The 16,554-nt window shown below is 40.8% G+C and overlaps 1 protein-coding gene across 3 annotated transcripts in view; it reads left to right on the top strand.

The window, feature by feature from the left end:
* The first annotated feature begins 274 nt into the window (after positions 1-274).
* Positions 275-16,554, top strand: part of LOC119648065 — a 36,077-nt gene continuing 19,797 nt past the window's right edge. Inside the window, exons 1-3 of one of the 3 annotated variants that reach the window (XM_038049534.1) lie at positions 275-854; positions 8,226-8,407; positions 8,765-9,823. In XM_038049534.1, coding sequence (XP_037905462.1) covers positions 8,372-8,407; positions 8,765-9,823 — 1,095 coding nt within the window. In that variant the 5' untranslated portion in view covers positions 275-854; positions 8,226-8,371. Of the gene's footprint in view, positions 964-7,812; positions 8,084-8,225; positions 8,408-8,764; positions 9,824-16,554 lie in introns of those variants that run through there. The other 2 variants (XM_038049537.1, XM_038049535.1) reach the window with 2 other exon arrangements.

Genomic DNA, 16,554 nt, shown 5'->3' with positions numbered 1-16,554 from the left:
GCAATATCAATGTTCCCTTGAAGGTTCATAAATGGGTCTTTGTGGAGAAGGCAGTCCCACATACAAAAACGGTTTTTCCTAAAATGCATCTGCAAAATTTCTCCAAAATACCTACACTATCGACCGCCAGATGCTTTCCAGCCCGAATGCCATATGTCATAAGAAATGTCATCGATTGTGCTAGTGTGCGTTCATAAACAAACCCGCACACCACGCCAAAGCCCCATTACCGACCGTATCAAAACACAACAAATCCACCACTACTAGCGCAGCAGTGGTTTCGTAGCCGTTCCGCTGTCGTATCCACAGTCGCTGTCGAGAAAAGTCATTTTCGACGTCGAGTGTCACATTTTCCCCGGACTTTTCGCCGTAATCCCGTTCGCGTGCACCCTTGCAGCCGTGCAAAGAGCCAAGTCGCGTTTGCCGAGGGTCGGTCAGTAGCCCAGGCGCCGTGCAAAGTGGATTTTCTGTTGAAGAGTGCAGCAAATAACAAAATAAGGAGTTGCGTGCAATTTTCTTAAAGTCATACATTGATGTTGAGGGCGGCGGTGTGTGTGTATGTGCACAGTCGGACTGATCGGAGTGAAATGACATTCAAGTTGTTTTTCTCGCTGGCATACGCTGAATCGGCGTGAGTGAAGGATCCAGTGTATCGTCGCGAAGCTGGTGGTTGGCTGGTGTAACAGAGACAGACAGAGCCGCACTTCGTGTAAGACTCCCGTTTGTCGGATCGAGACGGAAGTACAGCATCGTGTTTGGATTACGCCGTACATGCGATTCGGTTGGATGTGTGGTCGGTGCATACCAGCGAAACTTGTGTATGACAGTTACGGAATATGTGAAGATTTTGACAGGTTAGAATTTTATGTTGAGTCTACGGCGTCGCCGAGCGCTTCTTTTCAGCAGGCCGCCGGCGGATCGTGAAAAAATCAGAGCGAACGTGGGTTGGCCATCTGGTGATAGGTCAGTTTTATTGCCGTTTGACCGTCAAAAAGTCCCATTCATACACGCACACTTGCGCAGCGGTCAGTCGGTCGGCCGTGCATGAATTGCACGTGTAGCACACACCACGCAACACACGCACAGGGGCTGAGTGCTACTACTCGTATACAGTGGGGCGAGAAAAACACTGTCAGGGATTTTGTTTACAAGTTGGAATTGCATTTGTTTGTCGCCTCACTGATAATGATAACAAAAATGTGCGTCAGGCACCCTTGCTTAAGAGGGTATTTGACCGTAAGTCGGACGATAATTTGTTGATCTGAAAGAAGCTACACTGCATTTATTGTGAACCCTCTTGATGATTGGCTTATCTAGCCAAATTTTACTCCGATTAGTATAATCTTTACTGATCAATGTTCGTTATGGATTTGTAAAATATATGATCACCGAATCATATATTTTCTTAAGAGTTATTTATTTCCAGACACCTTGTCCTTGTCAATGTTCAGATTGCAACTCGTGGACTTATATCCAATATGTGCCCATTGAATGAAGCTGAACGTTAAGAAAATATTCGGTCTCAGGTTTAAGGGCCGTGTGAAGGCCGCACTGGATAAAGATGCAAACGTGATTTTTTCACCATATATTTATTGACACCTTACGTATATGTGACAATTTTTTTTCAGTTCGATATCGTAGCTTGTTTTCAGAGTACATGGCAACTTATGCACCCATCTCCAAAACCGAACCGTAGAAATATGTTATGAATTTCGTTGAATAGACGGCTTGCGGTTTCGTCCAGGGGCGAAGGCAACGCATTAGATGCTGCTTCACCTCTCTCCTAGGAGCGGCATGACCGAGGTGGTTACAAGTTGGCATTTGCTCCATTCCCTCTCACTCCCCTCTGCCCAGGACGAAACCGCAAGTCATATTTAGCAACTTGGGTGCTTATCCAGGGATGAGGGTCCCGTGAACCACAATCGAGAAAGTATATTGCTTACGAACCGATCAAAATTTTAGTTTAGCCTCGGCTGGCTTAGGCCTAAATTTTACAACGCGGTTTCGTCTTCATTATAATTCATACATATGTCTTGTTTTTGAAATAATATAAGGAAGCAAATGCTAACTTGTAACCACCTTGGTCATGCTGCTCTCAGGGCAGAGGTGAGGCAGTTGCTGATGGACAAAACCACAAGTCATATATGTTACAACTTGGTTGCTTGCCCAAAGATGAGAGTTCCGTGGACTACAATCGAGAAAATATGTTACTTTCCAACTGACCCTGATCCTTGAACAAAATTTTCGTTGGATACATTTTTAGCTATAGTGGCAGCCGATTTTCAAGATTCAGTTTCGGGAAAAAGGCATTTGAAAATTAAAATGTGATTATTAACAGCAACATTTTAACTCACCATTAATCTGCTATACCTGGTCCATAAACAGGACCCTTCGTTTCTTCAAAAAAGTCCTATAATGCCGATTGTTGCTCTCTGATTTCAATTCTGGCTCTTTTAGCGAGGTCAGTCGGGCATAGTTCGGACCGCCAAATTCGCGCTTCATTACGGCGATCTACATAAACCTGACATATGTGACCAACTTGACATCCCATTGTCACTGGGATTTTCCGAATACCATTGAATCCTTCGTTGAAAATGATTACATCTTCAGCTTTGTGCCATTTGTACCAACTCTCCTCGCCTGCTGGACAAGCGTTAGTGTTGAGGACTTCGTCTGCAGAACATTTATGGAAGAAAGTTGTCCAAATTTCTTGCTCCTCCTTTAATAGTCTTCCATTTTCCTTTGCAGTTTTTTTTTGACACCTCTGAAAAACCTCTGCTTCATGACGACCAATAAGATTTTTTCCTATGCAAATTCAGCCACTGATGATTTAGGAGTACCAACATTTATGGCATTCGCTGCATAGCTTGACCTTCCCTCTTTCAAAAAGGATCTCCTTTCTAGTCCATTTCCCGTCAAATAAAGCCAATATTTTTACTTACGCGTACTATTAGATAGACTCCAAAGCAAAGATAGACTGAAGCTAGACTCCTCAGATATGAAAGGTTTTGTGTATCTCTTTTATAAAGCCATTTGAGTGTGCATTTGTCCCATTAGAACCTAGTACATAATATATTCATATATGTATTATGTAAGAATATCCACTTTCGCGTGATATTGACATTGAAAGTCTTAAATTTGCAAAGAAACAGCAACTTTGACCTGTTATAACTTTGTTAGTAATAGTGCGAGTTCCATCAAAATTGGCACGGTTATGCTCTATACTATAGCCTACATTGCGGGAAATTATCGGTATGGAAGGTATTTCGGAGCCTAGGCACCATATAGTCACAGCCTCGTGGTTGTTTTTTCAGATTTGTCGGTTGGGTAGTTTCTGAGAATGGGTCCGTTGAAGAAATGATTACTTTCGACCCTCCGCACTCCCCACTTTTCTAGCAAATGTAAAAACTAGCAGCTTCGTAAAGTACTAATCGAGGCCTTTCATTTGATATCCCACATGACTATATTTGATGAAAATGTTACACCCCCCTTTTGCATGTATGGGAACCCAGTTTAGTGTTATTAGATTCCAATCCGGCGGTAGACTGTTGCTAACGGCCACCATAAGGCGTACTCTCATCGCATGGAAGCCAGTTTCTGATAGGGCCATGACTGCAAGATTCTGGTCCAGGTAAAGAAACATCACAATTCCAGTATTGCGTACCAACGGGGATTTCCGGTATAGCGGAGAAGGAAAGGGAGGGGAGATGTGGAGGGTTTCCAAAGATGGAATTAAGTGACGCTGACAACAGTGCTCAGACATGTAATGGGAGGCATAGTGACCGTTACAAAAGCGGCTGGCAAGAACGTCTAATCAGAACGACTCTATCGGGATCATAAATATATTAATGACTGTCATCTGATGGTCGCTTATCTTCGCGAATGTATCGCTAGTGTGTCTACTGGCAGAAGAACAATAGAACTCATCTAAATTTAGGAAAAATATATGTGCATATGCAGGTACTCCAAAAGTGAATTATTTAAAGGATCGTTTGGAAAGAAAATGTGCAAGGTACGGATCGTATTGCAAATTTTTATACTTTCGAAAATATTGATTAGCACTCGGCTGGATTCACAAATGCCATCATCTAAGTTGGGTGAGTTATTGGCAATGACCCAAAAGAACGTTACTATACCTAGCTGACTGCGGAGGAGGCGGATTGAGGAATTTAGACAGCTGAAAGCTCTGTTGATGGCTGCGCTCGATGGTGAGCTCCATGAGCTGGAGCATCACTAGGGCGAAGAAGTGTAACGCAGTGTATCCTATGACAAAAGAAATTCTACCACTCGCTTCATAAGGGAATCGAATAACATCTAGTAAAGTTCTACCTCTTGCAGATAATATGGCATACCAAGCGAATACTGCGCCTCCGGTCCCTCCGGTCTCTACTAAGTTGTTACTTCTTCTCTTGTAAATAGAAGAATATGAGATGTTTTCCACTGACTGGAAGAGGGAAATGATTGTTAAGATTCCGAAGAAGGGAACCCATTTCGATTGCGACAACTGGAGGAGTGTTTTCGAGTTTTCTGTTGTCGCGAAGATGTTAGCATAGTGGCTTATGGCACCGAAATGAACATGATATCAATTTATTGAATTAAGATAAAAAAAACGAAATATACAAAAAATGGCCGCCAAAAATAAATTAGATTAAAAAAATTCTGGTTCAAATTCACCCGACGACCCGATTACTTATAAACTCGGACAATATCGAGGCAGTAAATTCCATGACGAATTGCAGCCTCAAGCTCATTTTCAAGCCACAAGCACTAAAATTTCCCTATAAGTTTCAACTTTAGAAGTTGCAGTCTAGTAATACATTCAATTAATCGCAAAATTCATAGTTCAGTTAGTTTTGGGAACCCCTTGCCATTAGGTCCCCCATCTCCCTCTTCGCAATAAGAGTACGAACATAATGCGCAACACGACGAAATAGTTTTACAACTCATATATGCATATGAGGAAGTTAGTGTTGTTTATTTCAATTTATAGAATAAAAAACGAGAGGTTTGTTTCCAAAGAAAAATCAGTATTAGCTCTGAAGGAACAGATCTCCACATATAAAGTATATGCAAATAAAACAATTTCAGCATTTATATTTCTACTTTATTATCCACTAAAATTTGGGGTATGGACCCCATGCATGAAACATTACTTGGTTCGATACCGTCTAGCCCAAATCGTTGCATGTTAACTTGATGTCTATTAATATCTGGTTTTCCTAAGGATTATATTGTGAATTCTATGATTCTGTTATTGTTCATTGTTTTGGGAGGCTCATAGTTTTTTTATTCTGAACAAATTCCTCTTACAATATAGTGTAGTACTTTGCTTTTAATCTAGGTTCCTCTGTCCTTGCCTTTAGTTTCAGTATTAAAATCATTTCCATTGGAATGATTTGCCCACCAGAGATGGTATCAAAGTAATTCCAGGGCGGGGTTCATCATTGGCTGAAACACGGAAATAATATTCCCCTGTTATTGTTTTTGCTTTTCCAGACAGTTGATTAAAAATATGTGATGCGAATTCCAAGAAACGGAGTCGATAACCGTTAGAGTCGATGATTTGAGTGTTTTAGTTTTGATACACTCCCACTGGTTCAGCCCATTCTTTTGTTTATTACTTCGATTATGATGTTTAGTGATGGGTCGATCGATTATGAGCCAACTTGTCGTGTACAACGATCATACCAAATTGGAATAATTGTGCTATGTGAGATGGCACCACTTTTAAGCGCGATCCAGTTAATATTTTCCCACTTTTGGAGGCATTTATTGTAATTTCGATTTTGTTTACACCTACGACCTATTCGTTCAGATTATAAGGTCTTCTATCGACCGTTAGAACCTCTAACTAACTAACTAACCTCTAAGTCTAACATCACATTCAGGACATCGAGAAGCGACGCAAAATCGCACTAACTGTCCTGTTGGAAAATGCAACTGGTAGCAATTTATTTCCTAATACCTTTACGCAGCTAATTTTTTAATACACATTCAGAGCTATCTCACCGTTGTTATCATATTCTATATAAATCCATACTAGTACATGGTTATCTTTATGTCATAAGTGGATATAGCGCTTCAATTACATCCGTGCATCATCGCTACCAGTGCGCGGAGATATACCTCAACCCCTTCCAGGTCTACCTGAGAAGCTGCAGTCCTAAACCGTTCTAGAACGACCCACTTATCAGTCCGAGATAATGGATTCCATTGCAAGGTACGAGTTATCGCTCTTTCTTGAAGTGTGACCTATCGACAGCATTTTTGCCTTTTATTCAACACCGGTGCCTTGCCCACACATTAACGTACTGGTGAAGGCAGTTTTAACATTTTCGATGCATTGAGTAACATTGAGTTAGGTATCATTGTCAGATGAAACAATGCTATCAATACAATATACAAATTGATCGGCAAATGGGAAGAGGGCGATGACCCAGACTGAGGACCTTGGTTTTGTTTGTTTGTATTTATCTTCAGTCCGATTCCGCATGTTTCGTTATCTAAATCCAAAGCCGTAGCGAAAGATGTCATCGTCCATTAAACCCCTCCATTTTCTTCGAAGGTTATTGTGGCTTGAGGACTCAGAACAGAAACAATCAAGCTTTCAAAGTGTTTTTTTTTGCGTTAATTTGTAATTTTAGATATTATCTTTAGGAACGCAGGAAGTGTGCGAATTTTCTTCAAATCGTCGCTTTCAAAATAGATGCCCTTTTTCAGAATCTTGACGTTCAACCACTCTTTTCACTCCTTGGAAAAGATCTCAGATTCCTAAAAATTACGGATGAGTCGAATTAACAATTTTGCAGAAATTGCGTGGGCTCCAGGAACAATCGCTATCTTTCGCCTTGTACGACAAAATCCCTTGCCCACAGGTGGGTTTAAATACTATTAGACCAAATGCAATTTATGTCATCTGCTTCCTAAGCCTTACACAAGCTTACACAGCGATTCAAACTATAGTGACCCTTCCTTTCCAAGTTGGCCCGGTACGGTTTATGATAGAATTCCTGGAAAACCGCAGTTACATCGGCAGGATTTATTCTAGATCTCTCCTAATATTATATCATTTGGAGGATGATATTTTAGGGGTGTTCGGAGTCAAACCAACTCTCTTTTAGTTAACGGAATTGGTTACAGGGATAGGCCTCCCGCAAATAGGATGAATCGTAAGACTCTAATTTAACTCTCTGTTAGCCCTAAGAAACTTCTCTTGTGTCTGATGCCGAAATTCAATCCATTTCATGACGACTTCTGGATCACTAAGCCATTGCATATGTAACCAGGTCTACGAATAATATCATAATGAGGAGCAGCTATATTGGCGTCCCGGTTCCTCAATAAAAAGGAGTAGTCTATTTTATCCTCTCCAATATTTTGCTTATGATATCTTAAAAATAGGTAGCACAATTTGAGTAGGGTTCAGACGGGCTAATTGGGTTAACTCACAGCCTCCCTTCGACATATTCCCGTGTCTTTTCCAGACGATTAGAATGCTGCTCCTCGTATTGTATACCCATCAGAAAAAAATCGAGAAGTATTTTTATAAATAAAAATACAAATGGATAATGTAATCACCCCGAAAGATTCCCATATTCAAAACGTCTGTCGTAATTTCTTTCAACTGTTTGTACACAAATAGTATTCTAAATCCTCTGGTGCAATGTTATCCATATATTTTCTATTAACACTGTTGGAGCACAACATGTATAACAGCTGAGCGCCGAACATTTGACAAGTGATTTCAATGTGTACGTATCTTTCCCAATTCAGCTCACCTTAAGTAGTGTAGAGCGTCGAACAGTTGAACTGTCAAAACATGTCATTTTGAGAAATTTCTTCCTCTGGCTACTATCATCTTTCACACAAAATTCGCGAATTTCAGTGTGAAATAGCGAAACAAGTGCTTTGTTTTCCATTGTACCGATAGTCCCAATCAAGTTCTGATAACATTTCAGTGCGAAATAACTGAATGGAGTAACATAAAAACGACGACGACATAATACTGTCGCGGTGAAAGCATGAATAGCGACCGAGAACGCACCGAATCACTATCGTCGTCGTCGTCCAGAAGTTGAGAAAAGTAAAGAAAAGAAAAAGTTTTTCTCCTTTTCAATGTCTACTGTGGGAAATGGATGAAATTTTGATAGTTTGTTTAGTACTTAAGTTGCTGCTTCTGGTTATGACCACTAATATTGTATTTTTGTGTGTTTTTGCGATTGCAGGATCGTAATTTGTTATACGCCAGACCAGCCTAGCAGTATCAGCTGTTGCAGGACATTCGTAATCGGAAAATCACTTGTGTATTGTTGCATTTAATGCCGACCCGGAGAACTATAGGCGATCGTTGAATGTCGACCATTCAGGCACAATGCAAAGTTTGGATTCATCATGTCAAGAAGCTGATGTAAGTTTTATAAAGTTATTATCGTTCGCCAGGTTTGCATGGAATTCGGGAGTAACTAGTCTTTTTGCATGCTGTGAGTTTTGTTTATGCAATAACTGAAACAAGTGAAGTTCGATGATAATTTAGTGAATGAATTTAGTATGAGAACATACCAGGACCTCCCTTTAAGTTTCCGATTACGAAAAACAAGTGAAAATTAAATTTCCTTTTTCGATTGTACTTTGTTAGTATTTAATGATCCAAATGAACAATTACCCATCGAGCAAATTGGATTCCAATTGTTTTTCGGGCCCGCCAAAAGTATTATCTGTGGATAGAATGTAAACCGGCCTGACCTTCCTCTCGTTCTCGTTTCAGACTATAATAAATGACGCTTTGTTGAAACTTAAAGGATCATCGCTTCAATCCAACGCCTCGAATACATTTCGGCAGCCGCATCTCCTGCAGTCGCAGCAGAATCACCAATACCAAACACATGAGGCCCAGCAGCCTCATCACAACTACATCCACCAAACTGGATCTATCGGAGGCCTCAACACGTTGTCATATCATCCGCCACAGTATCTGTTCGATACCCCCGACTTACCCACAGAATTTCCCACGATCTCGCAACTCGGCGACCATGAACTGTTGTCGTCAGTTAATTCGGTGGCCGAGCAGCACCAACAAATTCAATCGATGTCCCCGCCATCGTTACTTTCGAACATTGCTTCAATTATATCACCATCGCCGGTAGTACCGGAATGTCTGTTGAACGTTTCGCCACCATCGCCGACACTAAACAGTCTGAAACCTGAAAAACGTCCGCTTCTTACGTCGTTAGCGTCTTCTGATAATTTTAGTAGTAGCAATCAATTAAGCAACTCATCATCACCTAGTAAAAAACCAAAATTAACCAATTTTTCGATATATGGTGAGGGGACGGCGTCGTCTACGTCGGCGTCATCATCGATTCTGCAGCCGTTGCTTAGTTCTTCCAGTTCATTAGCTAATAATAGTAACAATGCGAAATTTCTATCAACATCGGCACCGTCAAGCCAGCAGCAGCCACAGAGTTCCATTGGCGACAATAAAGGCAACGTCGATCAGTTTAGGTCCTCAAAAGTTGTGTATTCGACTTCGGTCAACAGTAATTTACTCAATCATCCGATTGCTGGCGGTAGCAACAGCGGTATCGGTGCTCATCAAGCAAATATTGTGTCATCGAGTCCACAAGGAGCGGCCTCGTCCTCGCCATCCCCATCACAGCAATCTCACACAGCGAATCCATTAGCATCTTCTAGTGCTTCGACCGGCGGAGCTACAGCAGCATCTTCGAGTTCGAGTTCAACAGCATTTTTTGATATTCATGACAAAATTAGGGAGTTGTATTTGTATCTACTCATTCACGATGAAAAAGCATTGAAAGAAAACAGGGTAAGTGAGAATTTTTCTTCCGTTTCATGCTTGTATATTGCGCATCAGAGAAACGTATCTAGCCTGATGATTAGTACAATTTACAATTCATTGTATTTATTTAATAATTGGTTTCCTGATGGCTTGCCTTTAAACAATTTCTTCCAATCTGAAAAGCGTTAGGATAGTTGTTCATCAGCCATGTAGGTGGTTGGGATTATTTAGCTAGTGCATTTGCCAATTGCAGCTTGCAGAATTGTTCGGATTCAATTTAACTGGGTATTTGGGGCCATGTTATTTTGTAGCACAATTTGGATTAGTTTCCGAGGAGATTTTTTAGTAATGTATGACCATAATAAAGTCATCTAGGGTAGGTAGGTATCAGTGGCTGCTCCGAGGAGCCCAATTAGTGCTTTGGTGCGCCGTTTTGATGCCACAAACTCCTAAGATCGTGACTGTTGTTATGGGAACAGGGAGGCAGGTTCCAGCCGGCTCGGATCTTCAGAGCCAGCCCGTAGCATCCACGAAAGAAAGCAGCTCTCCCACCCTGCAGCTAGAAATCTCTCTTAGGTCCCCAAAGAATGGTTTACCCAATGTCCGCAGCCTGACTCTAGCTGGGCAATCGGAGAGAAATTGCATGAGGGTTTCCCTTCCTTCTCCGCAGCTTCGGCAATGTGAATTGTAGGGTATGCCCGGGAACTCAAAGGAGAGTGACCTTGAGTGTGCCGCCCAGACGGTTCAGCGCATCTCTGCATTGCCCCACCAGCCTAGAAGATGTCGCCGCTGAGTACAAGACCTTGATGGCCGCTTGGCTGTCGATCAGAATGGCTATGTTACGCTTGGGGCTTCGCTCAAGCCATCGACAGACTTCCAATATCGCCAGTACTTCCGCCTTGAATACACTGGCGAAACCTGGGAGACCATATGACTTAGATACACTGTGTGTATTCGGGAAAACTCCCGTCCGTAAAGAATATTGTGTCATCATCTTGCAACACGCCGCCCGTTTTGCACTTTGCCCTGGTTGGAAGGCCCACAGCAAAGTTTCGCGTGAAATTCAGCTTGCGTGTGGCATTTTCCGTGGGGGTTGCCAAGATTTCCCGAGGTATTTCATCTAGGATGTTGCTGTGGCCGTAGGGCTTCGCTGTCCAGCATCCGAACTCACGTAGTCTGACGGCACTGCACGCTGGAACATATTTAATGTGGAGGTCTAGGAGGAGGTCCTGCCGGGCAGGACTGCAGAGCCCCAGTGGCATCTGCACACCTGGTTCTTTGAATCCTATTAAGCTTCATCTTATTATATTTTTTCTTCAAAGCCTGCCACCATACAATTGAGCCGTACGTTATAATCGGACGCACTACAGCCGTGTACATCCAGAGAACCATCCTCAACCGAAGGCCCCATTTCTGTGCAAAGGTTCTCTTGCAGGCATAGAAGGCTATGCAGGCCTTCTTAACCCTCAGTTCTATGTTCAATCTCCAATTTAACTTTGAATTCAGGATTACACGCTGATACTTTACATTGGAGGAAAGAATCAATCTTTGTTCATTCAGCCGTGGTAGATGGAATTCAGGTATCCTTATCTTGGTGGTAAATAGCATCAGTCATTCTAATTCTTCAATATTTTTTCTGGATAGCACGCATGTAGTCTTCGAACAGGGACGGAGACGAAAACCTATTACCCATAGAAGCCTATCTTGTTCCCAGCTCTGTGGTAGTAATAGAAGAGCGAGCGATGCTCCTTAGCTGCAGCCACAACGCGTACGAGTGGGAGTCTCGTTACTGTTGGGTCTCCTTCGGAAAATCGCTTAGCGTTTGTTGAGGGTATTACTTATTTTGTTTTTTAAGTGGCTTTCACTTTTTCAACCGGATCGAATGGCCCGGTGCAAGATAGATTACCGTCCCCGACTGAGTCGAAGTTTTTAAAGATTCTATGCCTTTCTTAATTGAGAACTTTATTATAATGTGTTGCGCAACGGGAAATGGAACGTTTTGTTCACCCTTGACTATACTAAGGAAAGGCCTGTCCATCTAGTTGGTTCTTCTCTGTGACAAAAGTTGGTTAACATTTTGAATAATTTGCTTTTGTTGATTGAGCGTGTCTTGAAGACGGATCGCACCAAGGGGAAAGTGTTTCTCGTGTTTAGTATAAAATACAGCATTTTTTCAAACATGACAGGTTTGTCCAAAGTAGAAACATCAGACGGTGCATCACTTCTGCGCTGGTTGCAATATGGACGCAAGTAGCAATTGGATGTTGGTTGCTTCTTGACCGTGGCAATAAGTGGCAACAATGGTTATTGATTGAGTAATTTGGCAAACGTATGAAAAAATCACACGTTAGACATACCACATCCACTTAAAATTGGCGGACGGGATTCCATTACAAAATACCCAGATGGAACCCAAATTCCCTAATGATAATCATTCATAGGAATGCTAACAGCATGCTTTTAGCTGAGCTAATGTCCCTCATAGTGATAATTACGATGTAACCAAAAATGAGTCAGTGGGAAAGAAATTCAAATTTATGGTAACTAAATCATCGAAAGTGTTCAAGGATGAAAAAATGGCGTTACTGAATAAAGGAAGGAACAGAAGGGAAGACAAATATAGAGAATGTGATAACAGACGTTGAAAAAGCCATAAGACACCTGAAAAAGGATGAGCGAGGTAATGTTAGATACATGGTTAAGAGCTTAATCCAACAGCAAACAAGCAGCAGGCAAAGGAAACAAATTGATGGTCAAAAATTACTAACGGTTTTATCGTAACTCTTCAGATACTGCCATTTAAAAAGTGGCTGCTGGCTCCGAATATCTTAATTCAAAAATCCAACATGGGTATGAATTACGAGGGTCAGTCAAATATAAACAGGTCATTGGTTATCAAGCGTTGCTGGAGAATCGGAAGGCTCTGAATTTTATCCATGAATTCAGTCTGGAACTCTTTACTTTACCTCTGCACCCACTACCAATATTACTCTTATTCAGACTATGTTAGAGCAATGAGTGAGCAAGTGGTTTCTACTTCTGTTGCGCAACGGATTATTATAAAGTTTTTGACACGAGAAGAAGTGGAACCTTTACAAATTTTACCACGTTTACGGGTGCAATTCAGGGCGGAAACTCTCTCTCTGGTGGGAAATCAGAGTCAAAATCGGCATCCTCGAACTTCATCACAGATGAAAATATCTGTTCAGTTAGGGAGCTTTTAAAGGAAGACCAGCATCTCATCGTCGGCGAAATTGTTTTTTCAGTACCCATCACAGGAGTGTACATTCCATAACCAGGGAGGAACCTGGACTCTCAAAGATCTCAGCCTGATGAGTTCTCGGCTTGTTAAAAAAAAACGCCGGTTTGGAAATTTGCCAGACGATATTAGCCTGCTATTCTGAAGAAAGTTTTCTCACCACTACACAACTGAGTTAACACATGAGACCGCACCAATAAAAGTGAAATCGGATTGGTTGCAGACAAATTCTTTCACTGTGTGCGCAATTGATTCACGACTCATTTTTCAACTTTTTATGACGACGGAATCAGGATAATTTCAAAAACGTTGTGAACATTGTGTTTGAAATTATTTCATACTAAGAAAAATCATTAAAAAAAACTTCCGTTTATGTTTGATTGATCTTCGTGTATTGAATGAAACATCCTCAATTAAACCTTAACTCGTGTGAACCTAGACAGCAACCACTAACTGATTTCTGAAAAAAATATTTACTGGAAAAAAAGAGGTCCGCTCACTAGGAGGAAATGGATGCTATCATTGCATATACGCCAGGTTAGGTAAGAGGTAGCTAACTGGTGCATGTGATGATGGTATCTAGATGGTTTTCTTGCGTATGTTCCTGAATCCCATGCATCACACACATCCAGAACATCCAAAAAATATACGCGAAATTTTTCACGCGTGAACCTCCTTCCACTATACAAATCCAAGCAATGTTCCGTGCGAAGAATTTCCTGTATGTATTCTTCTTGATCAGGCTTAAGGAAATCCTTATATCGTTCGATATAAAGGCAATTTTCTTAGGGGTAAAGTATGCCTTGCATAATCTAGAAATATAGTTCAACAAAACGCCGAAACCACGACCAAGAAAAGGTTGGAAAATGATCAGTAAACGAAATTAGCGGCGCTATGGATGAGCGAAAATTACTTCAGCAATGGATAATCCTGTTTGCCTACTCACCAGTGAAATATTCATGGCAGGTTTAGAAGAACTAATCGTACAGCCAAAGATAATGCTCGCATTTTCGATCAGGTAAACGCGATATTAGAAGAAATCAACCGTCTCTGTCCAGGAAGCGGCGTGACCGAAAGAGGCGACATGAGTGCGAATTATATTCAAGTGAAATCCGTTGCCTGTTCAGACCTAAACTGGGTCGAAATGAATTTTTTGTTTCAGTTTTTTTTAATAAATTGAGTGTTTAACCCAAAAAGAGCGGTAAATGGACTACAAGAGTGGAAGTGAGCTGCTTGCCCAGTGGTCCGGTCCGCCATCAAGTCGATGCCGACTCCTCAAATAAACAAAAGATGTTAACTATCCTTCTAAATGGATCAATATATAACTGACAATTCATGATCATCAACAACGGCGCATTAACGGGTATCCAGGCCGGTTCGAAGTCCACCAATTCGGTATCCCTAAAGGCTATCTGGCGCCCTGGTTTACGTTATTGATATTGCCCTTATAGACTTTCCGGGCTGAATTATCCTTACCCATACGGATTAAGTGATTCCCCCACCACAACTTCTTGAGCCAAATTTTGTCCGCAACTAGACTGTCGTGGATTCGCTCATAAATATTGTAGTTATGTAGGCTATGGAACTGTTTATCTTCATGTAGGGCGCCAAAAATTCTTCGGAGGATTCTTCTCTCAAACGCGGGTAAGAACTCGCAAATTTTCTTGCTAAGGATCCAACTGACAATTGGCCTCTATAAAACACACGACAAGAAAGAGTGAACCATCGCGGAACACTACCATCATTAACGATAAGACTTTCATTCGAAAGAATACTTTGATAATTAACAGAATTTCCAAAATATTTCGAATTTAGGATGTCATTTATTGCAATTAGTTTCGACCTAATCTTAGATAACTTTTATCCTTATTCTTTAATTGAAGCCAAAATAGAGGCCTATCATTGTTAATGATATCATTGAACTTATTTTCCAATTAAGGGGGGATTGTTCAGAGACTGAAGCAAATGAATGGCGCAACTAAAGAAATGAGTGCATACTTACAACTCGCGGAAAATTGAAGAACATGCTTCGAGTCAAGCCGTTTTTGTAGCAATTTATTAATTTTATTTTTAAGCCAAGAATTGTTCGATAAGTTTAAAGCAGGATAAGGGATGCATAATTCAAAATTGAATAAAAAAGCAACTAGTACTAATTATGAAGAAGCAGGAAATGCTTAAAATATTATTGATGAAAGTGGTTGCAGTCTGGAACAAGATTTTAACTTTCATGTCAGTTTCCAAAACTAAAGATATGGCCCATTCTTATTAATCCACCGCCGGGCCAACATTATTGAATCCATTTCGTGCAAATGTGCATATTTTTTTCTTCAACGTTTTTCGAATTTATAAAAAAACAAGAATTCAATCTTCTATGAAAAAACAAGAAATCAATCTTCTTGAGACAGAACCCTATTAGCCGTATTCCAACTTAAGATTATTTGAGTTAGATATCACTACCACCACTTTGTTCGCCGAGTATTACTGCTTCAATACTGTCGTAAAAAAACCAAGCGCAGCTTATCATTTAGACTGGGAACCAATTGATATTGCCTCCTCCTCTATAACAATTGCCTGCACCACCCACTGTGTTATATGTAGTGTTACTATCCTGCCACCGGATGTCGTCTTATACATATGGAAGTCACAAAAATTAGGATCATATGTCGACATCTCTAATAAACATAAGATAAGTCTGTCAGATTCACCACTTTCGCATGTTAATGTTGCCACCCAGACGAAAGGACGTTTCGTCATTAGATGTAAACTTTACTTATTGAATAAATTCACTTTTAATGGCTGCGTTCATTTTTTATATTTAACATATTATACAATTTTTGGGCCTATATTGCGAAGCTGCAAACTTCTGGTGTACCTCGGCGCAAAACGCGGACGCGTGAAGTTCCTTACTGGAGCAGGCCTAGACCTGATACCGGTTGTTGTGCATGCACTGCAATATTTAACTTGGGGTCATGATGATGGCAAATCAAGAATACTATTTCAAAATGTAGCGAAGTATTCCAAATTCATTTTTATCCGGTATAAACGGAAAAATGAAATAGAATAATTTTTCAAAAATTAGTTTATGTAATGGGCAAGGGTTGTATCTGGCTGCACCACAAAAGTTTTGGGGATATATCGATTTGTATCTACATATTCGGTGGAAAATAAAGACAATTTATATAATTTCAAGAGAGAAACCCTTAGCTGAGTGTACTCGTGCCACACCTGTTTTTAGGTATAGGAACACACCTTCACAAGTATCATTATTCAGGGAGGTATCAATGATCGACGTGGTTACTTTCAGTGTATACCACTAACTAACTAACGTCAATTAGTGAATCGATATGCTCACGGGACTCATTGTGGTTTGCTCGATTTAACACGTCTGAAGAAACTATTGTAAAAATCAATAAAACACATTAATAGTCAGGTTTAAAAAGTATGAGAGTTCTTCTGACTGTGAATTTGGCTCTAGCTTGTGGGCATTTCCAGGTTCTGT

Source organism: Hermetia illucens, chromosome 2 (genome assembly GCF_905115235.1).
Source record: "Hermetia illucens chromosome 2, iHerIll2.2.curated.20191125, whole genome shotgun sequence".
Lineage (NCBI taxonomy): Eukaryota > Metazoa > Arthropoda > Insecta > Diptera > Stratiomyidae > Hermetia > Hermetia illucens.
Note: the sequence above shows the minus strand (reverse complement) of the source record. Positions and strands in the feature narration are given on the sequence as shown.